General features: G+C 37.0%; 1 protein-coding gene and 1 pseudogene across 1 annotated transcript in view; both read right to left on the bottom strand.

The window, feature by feature from the left end:
- SELENOI (selenoprotein I) overlaps window positions 1-17,032 on the bottom strand; it is a 46,897-nt gene that overhangs the window by 12,910 nt on the left and 16,955 nt on the right. The window contains exons 2-7 of the mRNA XM_066266709.1: window positions 14,039-14,107; window positions 13,480-13,588; window positions 11,188-11,262; window positions 7,383-7,645; window positions 5,597-5,705; window positions 1,709-1,757 (exon numbers count right to left, since the gene is read on the bottom strand). Coding sequence (XP_066122806.1) covers window positions 1,709-1,757; window positions 5,597-5,705; window positions 7,383-7,645; window positions 11,188-11,262; window positions 13,480-13,588; window positions 14,039-14,107 — 674 coding nt within the window. The remainder of the gene's footprint in view (window positions 1-1,708; window positions 1,758-5,596; window positions 5,706-7,382; window positions 7,646-11,187; window positions 11,263-13,479; window positions 13,589-14,038; window positions 14,108-17,032) is intronic.
- On the bottom strand, window positions 11,696-11,842 carry LOC136332459 (small nucleolar RNA U13; annotated as a pseudogene).

Raw genomic sequence — 17,032 nt, 5'->3', positions numbered from 1 at the left:
TTTCACAAGAAACAGTGGGAGCAAAAATACTGAGGGAGGAAAGACCAGAATATATTCATGTCACATACAAAAAAAAAATTCAGTGTGACTGGTCAAAAGTGGGTACATGCATAGATCAGAAAAACAAAACTCCACCTGGCAGCTCCCCTCCCCAAACCCCACCCAACCTACTTGCCAAACAGGAATTTCTCAAATAGCCAGCATAGGTCTAGTTTGGGCCTAAACCATGCAAGTTCAGAAGGTCTTTTTTTTTTAATGATCATGCTAAGTAAACTTAGAGATAACCCTATTTATACATAAAATAGAATATAAGTGTATCAATATTCAACAGGAAGATCCTCCTTCCTGTGGGTAGACTCACTCATAAAAAATGACAAATCAGAAGACTAGTGAGCCAAAAACTGTAACAAAAGGCCTAACCAGGCGGTGACGCAGTGGATAGAGTGTCAGACTGGGATGCGGAAGACCCAGGTTCGAGACCCTGAGGTCGCCAGCTTGAGCACTGGCTCATCTGGTTTGAGCAAAGCTCACCATCTTGGACCCAAGGTTGCTGGCTTGAGTAAGGGGTCACTCGGTCTACTGAAGGCCCACAGTCAAGGCACATATGAGATAGCAATCAATGAACAAATAAGGTGTCGCAATAAAAAAACTGATGATTGATGCTTCTCATCTCTCTTCGTTCCTGTCTGTCCCTATCTATCCCTCTCTCTGACTCTGTCTCTGTAAAAAAAAACAAAAACAAAAAAAAAACCTGTAACAAAAGAACAAGTAGTTTTATGCTGTGGTTGAAATTTTATGCTATGGTTGAGGTGACTACACAAGCCACCATTATATATAGAATATATAGATATCCAAATTATCTAACCTTATTCTAGATTCAGAATACAGGTTTCACAACCTTTTCACAATGTCCAGATTCCAAAAGGAAAAGAGATCCTAAAATTCACCTAAATAATAATTTCTAAAGCCTTACCAGGTGGTGGCATAGGGGATAAAACAGGGGTCCCCAAACTTTTTACACAGGGGGCCAGTTCACTGTCCCTCAGACCGTTGGAGGGCCAGACTATAAAAAAAACTATGAACAAATCCCTATGTACACTGCACATATCTTATTTTAAAGTAAAAAAACAAAACGGGAACAAATACAATATTTAAAATAAAGAACAAGTAAATTTAAATCAACAAACTGACCAGACCAGTATTCCAATGGGAACTATGGGCCTGCTTTTGGCTAATGAGATGGTCAATGTGCTCCTCTCACTGACCACCAATGAAAGAGGTTCCTCTTCCGGAAGTGCGGCGAGGGCCGGATAAATGGCCTCAGGGGGCCGCATGTGGCCCGCGGGCCGTAGTTTGGGGACCCCTGGGATAGAGTGTCAGACTGGGACACGGAGGACCCGGGTTCGAAACCCCAAGGTTTCCAGCTTGAGTGTGGGCTCATCTGGTTTGAGCAAAGCTCACCAGCTTGAGCCCAAGGTTGCTGGCTTGAGGAAGGGGTCAGTCACTCTGTTGTAGCCCCCCAGTCAAGGCACATATGAGAAAGCAATCAATGAGCAACTACAATGCCACAATGAAGAGTTGATGCTTCTCCTCTCTCTCCGTTTCTGTCTGTCCCTATCTGTCCCTCTCTCTGTCACACACAAAAATAAATAAATAATTTCTAAAGATTTTCTTATTTCTTACTCAATTAAAAAAATAAAATATTTACCTGAAAAAGTTTAATAAACTCATTGGAAGAGTCACACATGATGCACAACCTAAAAGAAAGAATATTTAAATTATCATGATTATTATTCAAGTGAGTTTTGTAACAATCAAAACATACAAAATATGTACTATTTTAGAACCAATTAATTTTCAGGTTCCGGTTTACTTCTGTAATAAAATAAAGTACTTCTCTGAACAACATTTACAACTGAAAGAGTGGCAGTCCAGTTTGCTGATTCAGAGCAGACTTCAAGGAGCCAGACTAAATTTGAATCTCAGTTGTGCCACCAACTAGTTATATGACTTCAAGTCAGTTAACCTACCTCAGTTTCCTCCTTTATAAAACAGAGATAATAGTCGTACAGACCACATAGTTTTGAGAAGTAAATGAGTTACTACATAGAAAGACACCTAGAATAAGGCTACTGGAAGAGGGAATGGCTAGTACATCCTCCTGCTTCCCAGTTACATTTATTTTTACCTCCCTAGCATTCAACTTCTTTTTCCACCCCACACACTAGTTCTTTTCCCTCAAACCTAAGAACAAGAATGGCCTTCCCAAGAAACCTACATCATTGCTTCTGCCCTCACGACCAACTATTTCCTATGCCCCCAAATTTCATTACCTGTCGCCTTAACTCCTCAGCACCCTTGTTCATTCTGCCTCCCACTCTGCAGCAACTGTACTCCCAAAACTTACCATGTTCTCCTAATGACCAAATCCAGTACCCTTTCTTTTTTCCTGACTCCTAGGTAAGATGACTCCATTGACTGTCCACTAACTGCAATTCTTTCTTCCCTTTGCCTTTGTGACGCCATTCTCCCAACATCCCTGCTAACCATACAACCATTACATTTGGTCTCCTGGTGGGAACTCGACCTCCTCCATCTTCCCAACTGGGCATTCTACTGTGCTTCCAGTCTCCCCCAGAAAATCTTTTTTCACAGCTTTAATTATAAGCTTCCTTCCTGCAGATGACTCCAAAATCTACTTATGTTCTCTTGGGCAAATACAACAATCTCTCTGAGCTTCAGACTCCTCAGCTGTACAAGAATGGGTTAAACGATTTTTTAGTATCCCTGCATCTTTAAAATTCTCTGATTCAATCATCTATTTCAAACTACAAATCAATACATGTGGCACTTTCTGCACACTTCATTTGGATATTTCACTGTCACTCAACATATTAGCCCTAGTTTATCCACTCTGGATTCCCAGTGACTATACTTGGCTTGGGAGGGTGAAGGTGGGGGTGTCAATGCAGCTATGATTGTAAAGCTCAAAGGTAGAAAAGCATCCTTTCAAAACAATTTCTAAGACATTTTGCTAAAACAGACGAAAAGACTGGAATCCACAACACAGAAATGTCATCTCAAAAGGTAAACTGCTCCGCTATTTCCAAATCCAGCTGGAACAAAGTTTCCAAAGTTAAGATTTTAGAGGGAAACAAAGGAGAAGATATGCCGTGTCCTCAAAGTCCACAGAAATTCTCAGCAGCTCATTTGAAAGGAAGCCAAGACTAAATGAATTAACACTAAAACTTGTTGTAACTCTGTTGGAAACAGGCTGATAGAAACTTGCAAAGTATTTGCTAACAAGAGTATCTGGTAGCTTAAAACATTTTGAGATAGGTTTATCTTAAGTTCAGTAAGCATGTAGAAGAGCCTGCATCTACTATTTCTTTTCCAACTAGCACTTCATGTATATTCTGTAAAGAGTACACAATTGTTACTTTAAATATTTATTAAACTCTTTATAGTAATAGTGATAAAACTCACACACATGCAGATCTGCTTTCCATATTGCCCTAGAGAAGCCCAGACTTCAAAATATAGAAAACTTAATAGCTACAGAAAAATTAGAGTAAAATTCATTAAAAAAAAAAAAGAACTGAATAGAATGAGATATACTCCAAGGAAAACATGGTCATATAAATTATTTTGGTTCCCCACATTTCCTGACTGATTTATTAAAATAAACAGGAACTTCAATTAAAACTACTAAGACAAGCACTGGCCGGATAGCTCAGTTGGTTAGGGCATTGTCTCGAAGTACAGAGATTGCCAGTTTGATCCCAGGTCAGGACACATATAGGAACAGATTGATGTTCCTCTCTCTCTCTCTCTCTCTTTCTCTCTCTCTCTCTTTCTCTCTCTAATATCAATTTAAAATAAAAAACTACCAAGACAAAAGTACCTTAAGGAAAGTAAAAAAGAATGAGGGAATTGTAATTTTATCAAAAGAAAAGATCAATATACCTAATATACGAAAAGCTCCTAAAAACAAAGAAAATGGTTAACAATCATATAGCAGAAATTGGCTAGATATATAAGGTATACAGAAAAAACGGCTACAAATGGCTTTTAAACACTAAAAAAGTCCATTCACAAAATAAAAGAAATACAAATTACAACTACAGATATGTCATTTCTTACCTATCAAATTGACAAAAATCCAAAAGTTTGGCAATATGCTATGTTAGTGAATCTATAAATAAATAAGCACTTTCACAGAGAGCTGGTGGGAATTTGAACTCATACGGAATGTTTAGTGAAACTGCACACATTTCTTCTTTACTAGCAATTCTACATCTAGGGATCTTTTCCAAAATACCCAAGGAAAAACATGAAAAGCTATATATATGTACAAGACTATTCACTGCAGCAATCTGTGTAACAGCAAAAGACTGGAAATAACCCAAATATCCACCAGTAGGAGGCTGGCTGAACAACCTATGGTACATCCACACAATAAAGCACCAGGCAGCTGGAAGAAGAAATGAAGATGATCCTTATATAGCACTATACAGGAATATCTAGGATATGCTAATAAGAGGGAAAAAAAAAACCCACAAGTGCAGTAAAAAAATGTACAGTATGCTACCACTTATCTATAAAAAGGTGATAAAACCATATGTTCACACACACATTTACTTATACAAGAAACAATATAAAAGTAAGGTCTTTAGTGTCACTCCTGATGCTCCCATGTAATCTAGATTCCTCTTTCTTTGTGCCTCTTTCCAGAGAAAACACTCTCCCCTACTTAAGCATCGTGTAGATATTCCCTTCAGCTAAAATCACAAGGGAAACATTACCATGATTAAATCTTTCCCTAGCATTCGGTGCATAAGGAGGAGGGTACCTGAGATGAACAGAAGCTCAATTTTTGGAGATGTATTATAAACTAATCTCTAGTCCAGGGGTCCCCAAACTACGGCCCGTGGGCCACATGTGACCCCCTGAGGCCATTTATCCGGCCCCCCGCCGCACTTCCAGAAGGGGCACCTCTTTCATTGGTGGTCAGTGAGAGGAGCATAGTTCCCATTGAAATACTGGTCAGTTGGTTGATTTAAATTTATTTTAAATATTGTATTTGTTCCCGTTTTGGTTTTTTTTTACTTTAAAATAAGATCTGTGCAGTGTGCATAGGGATTTGTTCATAGTTTTTTTTTTATAGTCTGGCCCTCCAATGGTCTGAGGGACAGTGAACTGGCCCCCTGTGTAAAAAGTTTGGGGACCCCTGCTCTAGTCTATTTCCTACAAACTAATAATCTTCAACTTTGAGATAATAGAAAATTTGTACCAAATGTCAACTCTATGTGGATCCTCCAATACAATCCAGATTAATGGGAATAGTTTACAAGGTTTGTATGCTCTATATTGGTATTTTCTTCTCATAAAAATAACTTGATGCTGAACAACAACAATGAAAACACAAAGAAACCTTATTTCCTTAATGATTAGGTTGAAATCCTAGAGGGCTGTAGAGCTGTCTGCTTGCTGGAGTATGTTGGGAAGGGGAAAGGGTGCTGCTGCTTGTTATAATCAAACACTGGCTTTGATAACAAACTGATGTTAAAACAGGCTTCAACATGGAGCTTCTTACCAATAATCATTGCAGTGAATAGGTCTCTATATAAGAAATTAAACAGGAAAGGTTCATACCAGGCCTCAACTCCCACAATCGCAGTCACTATGTAGACAAAAGAAATAGTCTGGCAGGAAAATGCAGACAAAAGCATACAGGGGCATTAACAGCTGGAAAGATCAGGGGGTCAATAATGCTTTATGCTGCATAAGTCTAGTCTAACAGTTTTAGTAAAAGCAAGAAGTATGCTTAAATTTGATATTGTGGTAAGTCTTCTTGCCTTTAAAAATTTTTTTTTTCAGCCAACAATGCCATAAAATAACTAACTTTTAAACCAGTGGTTTTCAACCACTGGTCTGCCGGCTGGTGATCTGCCAGAAATTTCATACTGGTCCACAGGAGTTAACCACCCTGATGTTGTATGAAGATTATAGACCCAATGATTTATAGATGCTATCATCTTCATACAACATCGGGTGGTTAACTCTTCCATGGACTGTTCCATGGGCTATTCTAGACAATGCAAGCAACCAGCCCTCATTTGGAACACATTAAGGCACCTCTTAAGTTGGTTAAGCCATAAGATGATCCAACCAAACACCTTCATCAAAAACATTCCAAATTCTGGTTCTTTAGTGGAGCCTTAGGTGCAAATGGGCAAAATGGCAACACAAAAAGCTGGGATTCATAGGCAGGGAGAGTTAATAGCAAGCCTACTACATAAAAGAAAACAAATCTTACTACTCACTGAAAAGTTGGCAACATGGACAAAAAGCCAACATTATGTGCATATCTTTACTTTTTTTTTTTTACAAAGTCAATACAGTGGTACCTTGACACATGAGCACTTTAAATCATGAGCAATATGAAAGAGGAGCAGTCACTCATGGGATTTTTTCCTTTAAGTCATGAGCAGATATTTTAATCACAAGTGTTGGGCAAATGAGTTTGTAAAATTTGTGTTTTATTAGTTTGCTCACTTTTATTGTTAAAAATGGCACTGGGCAGCCACCCTGTGTGCTTGCCCTCAGAGTAGGGCAGCTGATTGCAAATTGCGGATTAACTTCCTGCTTGAGAGGGGCCATTGTTATGCTAATGTCTCCTCCCCTTCCACCAGCATCTTCACCTGACCTTGAAGGTAAATACACTTCATAAACCAATTTATTTCTTTACATTCTCTCTTATTATATGCATATATATGTATTTGTTATTTATAAAGTACATTTTCTTGTTTAAAAGCATATAAAACAAAAAATTTCTGTGATTAATTGCATTCCCATTAATTTAAATGGGGAAATTCAATTTGACACACAAGCAAATTATGTCACGAGCTCAGTCATGAAATAAATTTAACTCGTGTGTCAAGGTACCTCTGTAGTTAAAATGAAAATTTATTAACATTAAGAAAATGTTCATTTATTGGTGGAATAATAGCACTGTGTTTATGTTTTATAAAAAGAGCTCTTACCATGAAGAGATATACAGTAAAATATCACATAATTTCAGAAATTCCCTTTAAATTAATTTGGCAGGGGAGAGGGTGAGAAAAGGTATTCATGAAATTGGATTGGCCATGTGCTGATAACTGCTGAAGCTAAGGAACAGGTACATAAGGGTTCACTATCCTCTCTCCTTTTGTATATGTTTGAAGTTTTCCACAAATAAGTAAAAATAATATAAAAGAATTTTTTAAAGTACACATCAGTTCTGATCAAAAAAGCATAAGGGCAATAAAGAAAAAAATGACAAAAACTTCCCTCCTATCTATACAATGTTGAAAATTTAAGTGAAAACACGTACTTACCACTTGGCTAATGTCATATCCCCATGGCAGGAAAAGAATCCCTGTGTTATACTTTTCCCAGTGGGACAGGATGAAAGAAAACAAAACGACCCACAGCAGCAGATAAAGAACAAAAACACTGACACCAGATGATCCTCGTCCAAAGATGGAATACACAGTTACAACAAAGTAAACGCATGACCAACTATCCAGGCCATGGTCAAAAAGCTCTCCTAAGGGGGTGCTCGAGTTGGTTCTGCGAGCTTGCTTTCCATCCACACCATCTGCAACAAAAAACACATTGCCACGGGAAAAGGTCAAATATGTACCAGTACAGAGAAAGTCTTCTTTAATAAAGTGGAGAAAACAAATCAGCTTATCACAGGAATGTTAATTAACTAAAATACAGACAGTATTATAAAAATCTAACCTTTAATTCCTACAACTCAAAGATTTCAGAAATAAAATCGGTCATTTCTCTAAGTTTAATCTAAAATTAAAATGGTATATTATATGAATGGTGTCAACTTTCAATCCAAGGAAGAAGCATTCTAGCTGGACTCTGAATTTCTCCAAAACTGCCTAACAACTGAATTCTTACATTAGCCACAAATTCTCAAGCTTCTAGAGAACATCCAACAGTTACTCATTACATTTTTTATCTCACCACTCCTTGCTCTAGGAACCAAAAATACCCTGTACTTACTTCAGTTATAACACCCACTTCGTCTTGTTTGATATTACAATCACTTCTTTAAAGCTCTACCACCTCTACAATTTTAAGTGCTTTCAGAAAATGTTTTGTACATAGTAAGTTTCAATAAATGAAAGAATTTATTGAATCTATGCAATACACTATTCTCGATTTTGTAAAGATTACGAGGATCTTAGAATAAACTAAGATTGTGCCCTCATAGTTTTTACAATTGAAAAAGGAACAAAAACAGGATAATTAAAGACGGTGTCTCACAAACCATGGAAGAGTACAGAAAAGGGACAGGTTCTCTTCAGGCTAAGAAAATCTAGAATGGCTTTGCCAATGAGATGAAATCTGAGTGGGGACATAAAGAATGAGTTGGATTTCAGAAGATAAGAGATAAAGGAGTATGTCATTTCAAGAGGACGGAGTGCTATCAGCAAAAACACTGAGATGGAAAAGCACGTGCCTGTTCAGAGAAAGCCAAGTAGTTTAGTTTGACTAGAAACCCGTATGTGAAAAAGGCTGTCTAAAGAGGCCAGAGGGAAGTTTGAGCTGATTTAAAAGCTTTAGGGAGCATGAGGGGCTAGTAAAAGAATCTGAGTGGGGAGTGACAAGAATGAGAACAATGAGGGCTGCAGGCAGACTCCCCCAACATCAGTGTGAATGACAAGCTGGAAGAGGAACACTGATTAGCAACTAACACTGAGCTGGCATGAAGCATGAGAAGCGGGAGGCAGGTGGCATAATAAGTAAGTAAAAATGACAAGGTAGCGACAGATGAGGCAAGGCCAAAGGATAAGAAGACCATCTCTAAAGCTTCCAGTCTAGGTGACGCTACCCAGAAATAAAGAAGTCAGCAGAAGGATCAAGACTGACAGAAAAGATGCTGAGGACAATTTCAGAAACTGAAATTAAGTGTTAGCAGGAGATCCATCCACTTGGTGATGTCAAGCAATTCAACCCAAGGGTACTTACTAGTAACTCAGAAGATAAGTAACAGCTAGCTATAAACAAGGGAGTCATCTCAGTAGTGTTAAGAATCAGGATTACCAAGGGAATTAGGAGAAAGGGACAGTTAAGGATACAGTATAGTGGAAGATCTTCATTTAGGGGCAGAAACAGAGGAACCTGAGGGAAAGGAATGAAGGAGGAGGTGAAAAGAGGGGGAGGGGGAAGAAGGAAGGGAGGAAGAAAAAGAGAGAAAATGGTCAAACCTAGTTTAAAAGGAAAAGTCTGCATTATAAAAATTTCTCCTCCAAAGAAATACCGGTAGTTTTGTCAACTAAGTACATTACAATGAGACTAACTGGAAAGATTCAGATTTAAGAAATTAGAAATTCCTTGTAATTATTCTGTCTCTTGTTCATCACAGTATTTATCTTGCTCACCATAGTATTATCTCAGTGCCTAGCTCAGTTTGTGACAAGAGGGCTTTCAAAAATATTGTTAAAGGAATATATGGAAGATGAATGCCAAACTCCTGCCCAAAGACTGAAAATCTCTCTTATATAATAAGGTCTTTCTGCCCTTCCACAGCTAAAAATCTCCTAAGTCTTTTCTCATTATTTGCTGGCTCAATTTCCTATTTTCAGTGCAACTCTTACACAGCTGTAATAAATACTGAATTCATGAATTACATATTAATTAGGTTTTATGCATTTTCACACTGAACCTATTCTAGCTCCACAAGTCCAAGGTCTGGATACGTTTCAGATTTTTTTTTTTTAAGAAATGTAATTCAGGGAATATGCCGTATATTGTGAAAAACTGCCAGTAAGACCTAGCATCATACCCTGTGATCAAACAGCGTAAATGTAAGAATAGTTACAACAGTATAAAACAATAAAGAATGTAAATTGCCTCATGTTAGTTCAAGACAGTTATTGCAACAAATAATTCATGTTAGGTCAGGATTTTAGCCAGACTCCTGGACCTGAAACAGGTAGATTATATAGTACATCATAAAGCTCTTATAAATGTTAAAAGAGCCCATAGGCTGCCCTCACCTTTCCTCTATTCCTCCTCCAGTCCTTGGCAACCAGAAAGAATTTAAAACCCTCTCATCTATAATAATAATTGCACAAAAGCCTCTACCTAAATATGTAATTAAGCTTTGCTCTAATTCTTCTAGACCATCTTCGTTCCCCAATTCTTGTAGCTCTGGTCATCCACTATGTCAGCATTTAATCATGTACCAGATTATACTCATTTTATGAGTGTAAGTCATTTTCATCTGAAGAGATCTAAGCAATCTGAAGTCAGGGTTTGATATTATTTCACATATTTTTTAAAACTATATACTAAGTTCCTACTATGTTTGAAGCTCTGAACACAGCAATGAACAAACAAAGTACGACCCTCAAGAAACATATTTTAGAGCAGATAGACAACAAACAGGTAAGCAAGTAAACAGATACTAGGTCACATGATTTTAAGTGCTACAGAGAAAAACAAAGCAGGAAAGAATACAAAGAGAATGCAGGACAAGCCATTCAGATAATTCAATGAAAAGCATTTTGGGGCAGAACAGACAATATGGCCTGGTAGACTTTCCTGACCACTCCTTCCACCAAATAAGAACTGAGCAATTCCTTATTTGTTTTCCCACTGTGCTCCAGACAGTATCTCTCTCAGTATTCTGCAATTATTTGGTATGTCAATATTGCTTCCAAAACTTAAGGCAAAAATAATGTTTTATTCCATAAGCTAGCATATGTTTTTTGTAAAGAGCCAGATATTCTGTTTAGTTTAGATATTCTGGGCCATACAATCTCTGTCAGCAACTACTTAACTCTGTCTTTGGTGCAAGAAAGCAGTTATACACAATATGTAAAGGAATGAGCATATAGCTGTGTTCCAGTAAAGATTTACTTACAAAAATAGGCAACAGGCAAGTCTGGCCCGCAAGTGGTAGTTTGCTAATTCTTATTTTATCCTTTAAATCCCTAGCAATATATGACAGCATTTTTCATAGAGAAACTGAAAAACATCAAACTGAACAGTATATTAATAAACCATAGTTTAAATGAATCAACCACAGGAGAAAATATTAATTTAGTGGGTGGTATATCCTTGTTGACAGATTGACCAACCATTGACTAAAGTGAGTATTTGCCACTTTCTTACCTAGAGTGTACGCTACGAAGTTGAGGATGCCCACTACAATCCAAACCCAGTCAGGTACGTGCTTGTGACCTGGTGCTGCAAAGGAAAGCAACTCAGAGTTTAATATGATCTAAGTATCGTCGCTGTTACCACAGTCTATATGGCCAGTGAAAAAAGTTTCTACTTATTAAATAGAAGTTCCAGTACTTTACAATATGTTTTGAACGCAGAACTAGGTAAACATTAAAATATATTAGTAAATTTTGATAAGAAAAATAAAGTAACTGTCCAACCCTTCATAAATAATAGGGATTTTGTTGGGCTTTAATTGTAACTTAAGACTGATTATTCATCTTTACTTAAAAATTACTTACATAGAATGAGAAAATGTTTTTGGAATTTAAAAAATGCTTGTATTTAATAGAATCCTCATTGTTTATGATTATACTACAAACATATTGAGACTTCAACCTATACTCTCTTACTACATTAACTACCTTAACAAAAAACTTATCTTTTTTCAAGTTCATGTCAGAAGGGTAACGTGCCAGGTAATGTGCCGTAACAAGAGCTGAGGGAGGCAAATCGCACAAAAGATGTGTGGTACTTTATGATCTTCAGTTACCATTTCATTACATGTACACCCAATCATCACACTTATGCACTACAAAAGGATCAACAAAGAACTTTCCGATTTGGGTATAGATAACCTCAACTGGATGGTTCTGGCATCAGAATCAAAATGAAATGTCAGGACCTCATTCTTTCCCACTAAGAAAGAGCAGCTAAGAATCAGGAGGACTGGTTCTAGTCCTGACTCTGTAATCAATGAGCACTGGGACCTGAATGTATCATTTAACCTCTCCTGTCTTCCATTTCCCAAATATACTGGGACTAGATGGTTGTTCTGGTCCTTCAGTTCTGTGATTTGGGAAAATATATACCTGTAAAATATTTACATAATTTAGTTCTTGTAATAACTAAGTAAATATTCTTATTTAATCAGAGAAAATATTTCTAGTTAGAAAATAAACTTTTGAGGTTGTACTGAGGATTAATATACAAATTAACACAACATCCAAACCATGTTTAATGAAATTTAATCTTACTTATTATTCCTACGGTACACTTTATGATCTTCAATTACCACTTTATTACATGTACAGAAGCTATAGCTAAAAGTTTCAGTTTATAAAATTAGGTATATACATCTAGAATTCCTATAACAGCAAAACTGCTAAGTGTTTAAAACTCCAAATTTTCCTACAAAAACAATGTTCTCGGTGATTGTTAATTTCTCCAGGTTAAGAGGGCCCTGGCTGGTTAGCTCAGTTGGTCAGAGCATCACCGAAAACACCAAGGTTGCAGGTTCAATCCCCTGTCTGGACATACATGGGAAGCAACCAATAAATGCATAACCAAGTGGAATAACAAATGAATGATTCCCTTTCTCTCTCCCTCCCTCTGTCAGTCTGTCTAAAATCAATCAATCAATCAAAAAAAAAAATTCTCCAGGTTAGTCTACAAAAATCTGCTGATTCCAGAGCATAGATAAATTATAATACTAAAACTCCTGACTACATCATTTATAAGTATTCATATTGGAAAATATATTCTCTAACTATCCACCCCCATCCCAAATACACAGATTCGCTCGTATTGCTTGGGGCAGCAGCTGGAAGACTATAAAGATAGGAATAGGTGTGAAAGAAGACATTGGAGTCCCCCATGGGAACAGGTTGAAAACAGCCTCCCCAAAAGTGATTTTTTTCCTATCTTCCCCAGTAAAGACCTGTCAATAGACACTTAGAGGTCTAAGTAATTTTTAGAGGAAATTGGGAATTACTAGAAGTAAGGAAGCTGAGAAGAAGGAAAATACATTACATTCCCTTTAGAAAATGGGACTTTTCTCCCATAACTAGAAAAAAAGGAACAGGTATTTCTGGAATTGGTAGGTAGACTGGGCTCTACTTACATTCATTATCAGTCCTAATTCTCTATTTTCTCATAAATCTAGTTATTTTTTATTTACAAAAACCTTATGCTTTTGGACAGCATATCGAAATTAAATAGCCAAGTTAGTTAGCTTCTAGGACTTAACAGACACATATACAGAGACTCTGAAAATACATCTTAACTTTTATACCCAACTCTGACATTTCATATACCCTTATAATGCCTGAAACTTTTCAGAAAATATTGATATAAGCATCTTAATAAAACCAAAAAATAACCATTATCATTTTCTCTATTTAAACACTTTAAATTTTATATTAAAACTAATAATCTTAAAAAAAAAAGTAGTAATCTTACCTGAAGCATAAAAGTCAGGATCAAAGTATGCCATAAGTAGGAAATTGAATACAACCAGCAGAAAGCCAGAAAAGGTTATCAGATTTGGAGCCAGCCAAGTAGGAAATACCTATTTTTTTTCAAAATAATTACAATATAATTAAAGGAGAGAAATAATTCTGCCCACACACACCATAATATGCAATCTATTATAATAAAAGCTGTAATTTAAAAGATCACATGCAGGAGTTAATATAAACCATAATCTCCAGTTGATAAAAAAGAAATACTTCTTTCTTTTTCTATTGTTTTAAATAATTCTATAATCAACAAACTCCTGTAATCATAACCTTACATTTATTTTAGAAAATTTTACAAAATTATCAATTTCAAAGTATAAACTGAGATTTCAACAATGAGATAAATCAAAAGGTATGTGACTAAGGGAAAGGAGATAGGAGGGGTAGTTTCTCTAGATACCTTATTAATAACTGACAGTTGCATCAGTAACACTCTATAAAACAGTTTAAAATATTTAAAACACATTAAAACATAAGTACAAGCCTATTAATCATCTTACCTTTACTATAGCGTTCCAAAAGGGATGCATGATATAGAGAGAGAGTGGATTTGTATCCACAGCACTGTACTGTTAAAAGTGAAAGAAAATATTCAGAGGTTAATCCTTATACATTAGTAAACAGAATAATTTCTTAACTGAAAATAGTAGTACAAAAGCTACTGATGTTATCATCCGAATAATGAAATTGGAGGAGCAATATAAATGAGGCAAAAACTGTCAAGCAAGCACAGCCAGATATCTTTTTAATCAACCTTTATATTATTATGTTTCAGTAGAAAAATCTATATTGTTTACAAGTTCTCAGTTACTGTACAGGATCAGTAACAAGCACACTGTGCGCATTCAAACATGACCATACGCCTTCTCAACCTCTTTCATCCCTCTCAACTTATAGGAATCTAGTTTTACCTCTTTTTTTTTTTTTTTAGTTTTACCTCTTGATACTATGATTAATACATTTACTAGCTGTGTGATCTTGAGCAAGTTACTTAACCTCTCTGCCTCAGTTTCTTCACCTGTAAGACAGGGATGACAGCCTCTACCTCAAAGGATTGCCATAAGGATTAGAAAAGCTTATAATGCCTGACTTGCAGTGGATAAGGCATTGACCTGGAATGCTGAGGTCACCAGTTCAAAACCTTGGGCTGACCTGACCAGGCGGTGGCACAGTGGATAGAGCATCGGACTGGGATGTGGAGGACCCAGGTTCGAGACCCTGAGGTTGCCAGCATGAGCGCAAGGTCATCTGGTTTGAGCAAGGCTCACCAGCTTGAGCCCAAGGTTGCTAGCTCAAGCAAGGGGTCACTCGGTCTGCTGTAGCCCCCTGGTCAAGGCACATATGAGTAATCAATCAATGAACAACTAAGAAGCCACAACGAAGAATTGATGTTTCTCATCTCTCTCCCTTCCTGTCTGTCCCTATCTGTCCCTCTCTCTGATTCTCTCTGTCTCTGCCACCAAAAAAACAAAACAAAACAAAAAATAACAAACCCCAGGGCTTGCCCAGTCAAGGTACATACAAGCAATCAATGAACCCCAAGTGAAGCAACTATGAGTTGATACTTCTCGCTTCCCCTACCCCCTTTCTTCTCTCTGTAAAATAAATAAAATCTTTAAAATAATAATAATAAGCTAAAGAACTTATAGTAGTACCTAGTCCAGAGTGTCATGCAAGTGTTAGATATCATTATCATCAAATGTGTTTTGAGAACCAAAGGAATGACAGATGCCTTTACAGCAAGGAAATGACTTGCATAAATAAGCAAAGGAAAATAACAAGTTAGGGTTCTCTGGTAATCAAGTTTAAAAATTCATTTTTAAATTTTATTCATTTTTTTAGAGAGTGGAGAGAGCGAAAGAGAGAGAGAAAGAGGGGAAGCAGGAAGCATCAATTCCCATATGTGCCTGGACCAGGCAAGCCCAGGGTTTTCAAACCAGCAACCTCACCTTTCCAGGTCGACACTTTATCCACTGCGCCACCACAGGCCAAGCTGATAATCAAGTTTATTCCCAAATTATTGAGCTATTTAGTAAAAAAAAAAAAAAAAAAAAAAAAAAACCTGCAAAGGAAAATTTAACAAATACCTGCATATAAATATATAAAACTTCAAGAGTGATGCTGATGACTTGCTCACCAGACACACACACTAGAGCAGTGATCCCCAACCTTTTTTGGGCCACGGACTGGTTTAATGTCAGAAAATATTTTCACGGGTTGGCCTTTAGGGTGGAACGAATAAATGTATCACGTGACCGAGACAAGTGTCAAGAGTGAGTCTTAGACGGATGTAACAGAGGGAATCTGGTCATTTTAAAAAAATAAAACATCATTCAGACTTAAATATAAACAAAACGGAAATAATGTAAGTTATTTATTCTTTCTCTGCAGACCGGTACCAAATGGCCTACGGACCAGTACTGGTCCGTGGCCCCGGGGGTTGGGGACCCCTGCACTAGAGGACCTGGAAGCTCTCCACTAGGTATGGGGAAGAAGAGACACAAAATTGGAAAGGGATAATTCCTACCCTTACCTAATGTATCCAGCCAACATTTAAACAATGTCATACCACTCAAATGTTTGAAAAAAAAGTTTGTTTTGTATTTATGCTTAGTATGTATATAAAGTAAGAAGCATTTGAGTATCTAACTTTTAAAAAATCATAATTAAAGATCAAAATTTTTTCCTGAGTGTTTTATGAAAATGCAGGGAATATTTAATTGTCAGCATTTCAAGACTTAGAAGCATGATAGAACCAAAAAGTAAATAGAAATATTTTTAAATACTGCAATCAAAGAGAGTCAACTTTTTACTCAACAGATTCCATGTCTGAGTGCCTCCATTTCTCCATCCTGTTCTGACTGAAATGGGGCAATATAGCAAAAGATCTGAGATAAATCGTAGGAAGAAAATGGTGATGGAGAACACAGTTTGCCTCACTGGCCAAAGTCAGAAGCTATGCAGTTGCAGCCAGACTCTCAGCAGGAACCTACTTAAACTAGTATTATACTGTTCTTACCAAACCCACTTCTACTTGCATGGTTTTCTACAGTCTACCAAGCTTTTCACATATTAGATACCACTATATCTCAACTTCTGCAGAATGAAGTTCTCTACTGACACAATGCCAGAATTTAGTCTTCAGACCTGAGGACACGGAACCAGTATGAATCCCTAAGGGCTGCCGATGACAGGGTGGGAAGGCCCTGGCCTCCTCCACTTCACAAACTGCACATGCTGTAACCAGCAGGTCAGATAAACTAGAAAATCACATATTTCAAGTCCACCACCTAGGGCAAAGTACTAAAATGGAAAAGAAGTCCAAATCGGAAGAATAGCTAATCACACAAATAGCTAATATGATACATCAAGTACAATGCTCTGAATTCAAATGTTTGCTGAATGAGCAGCTTTCCATTACTTGACTTAGATCTAAAAGAAGGTCCTTAACTGATGGTATTTTGATGTGAAAAGCTACTCTTTTAAATTCTGAA

This window comes from Saccopteryx bilineata, chromosome 3, assembly GCF_036850765.1.
Source record: "Saccopteryx bilineata isolate mSacBil1 chromosome 3, mSacBil1_pri_phased_curated, whole genome shotgun sequence".
Classification (NCBI taxonomy): domain Eukaryota; kingdom Metazoa; phylum Chordata; class Mammalia; order Chiroptera; family Emballonuridae; genus Saccopteryx; species Saccopteryx bilineata.
This window is presented reverse-complemented; position numbering and strand designations above follow the sequence as displayed.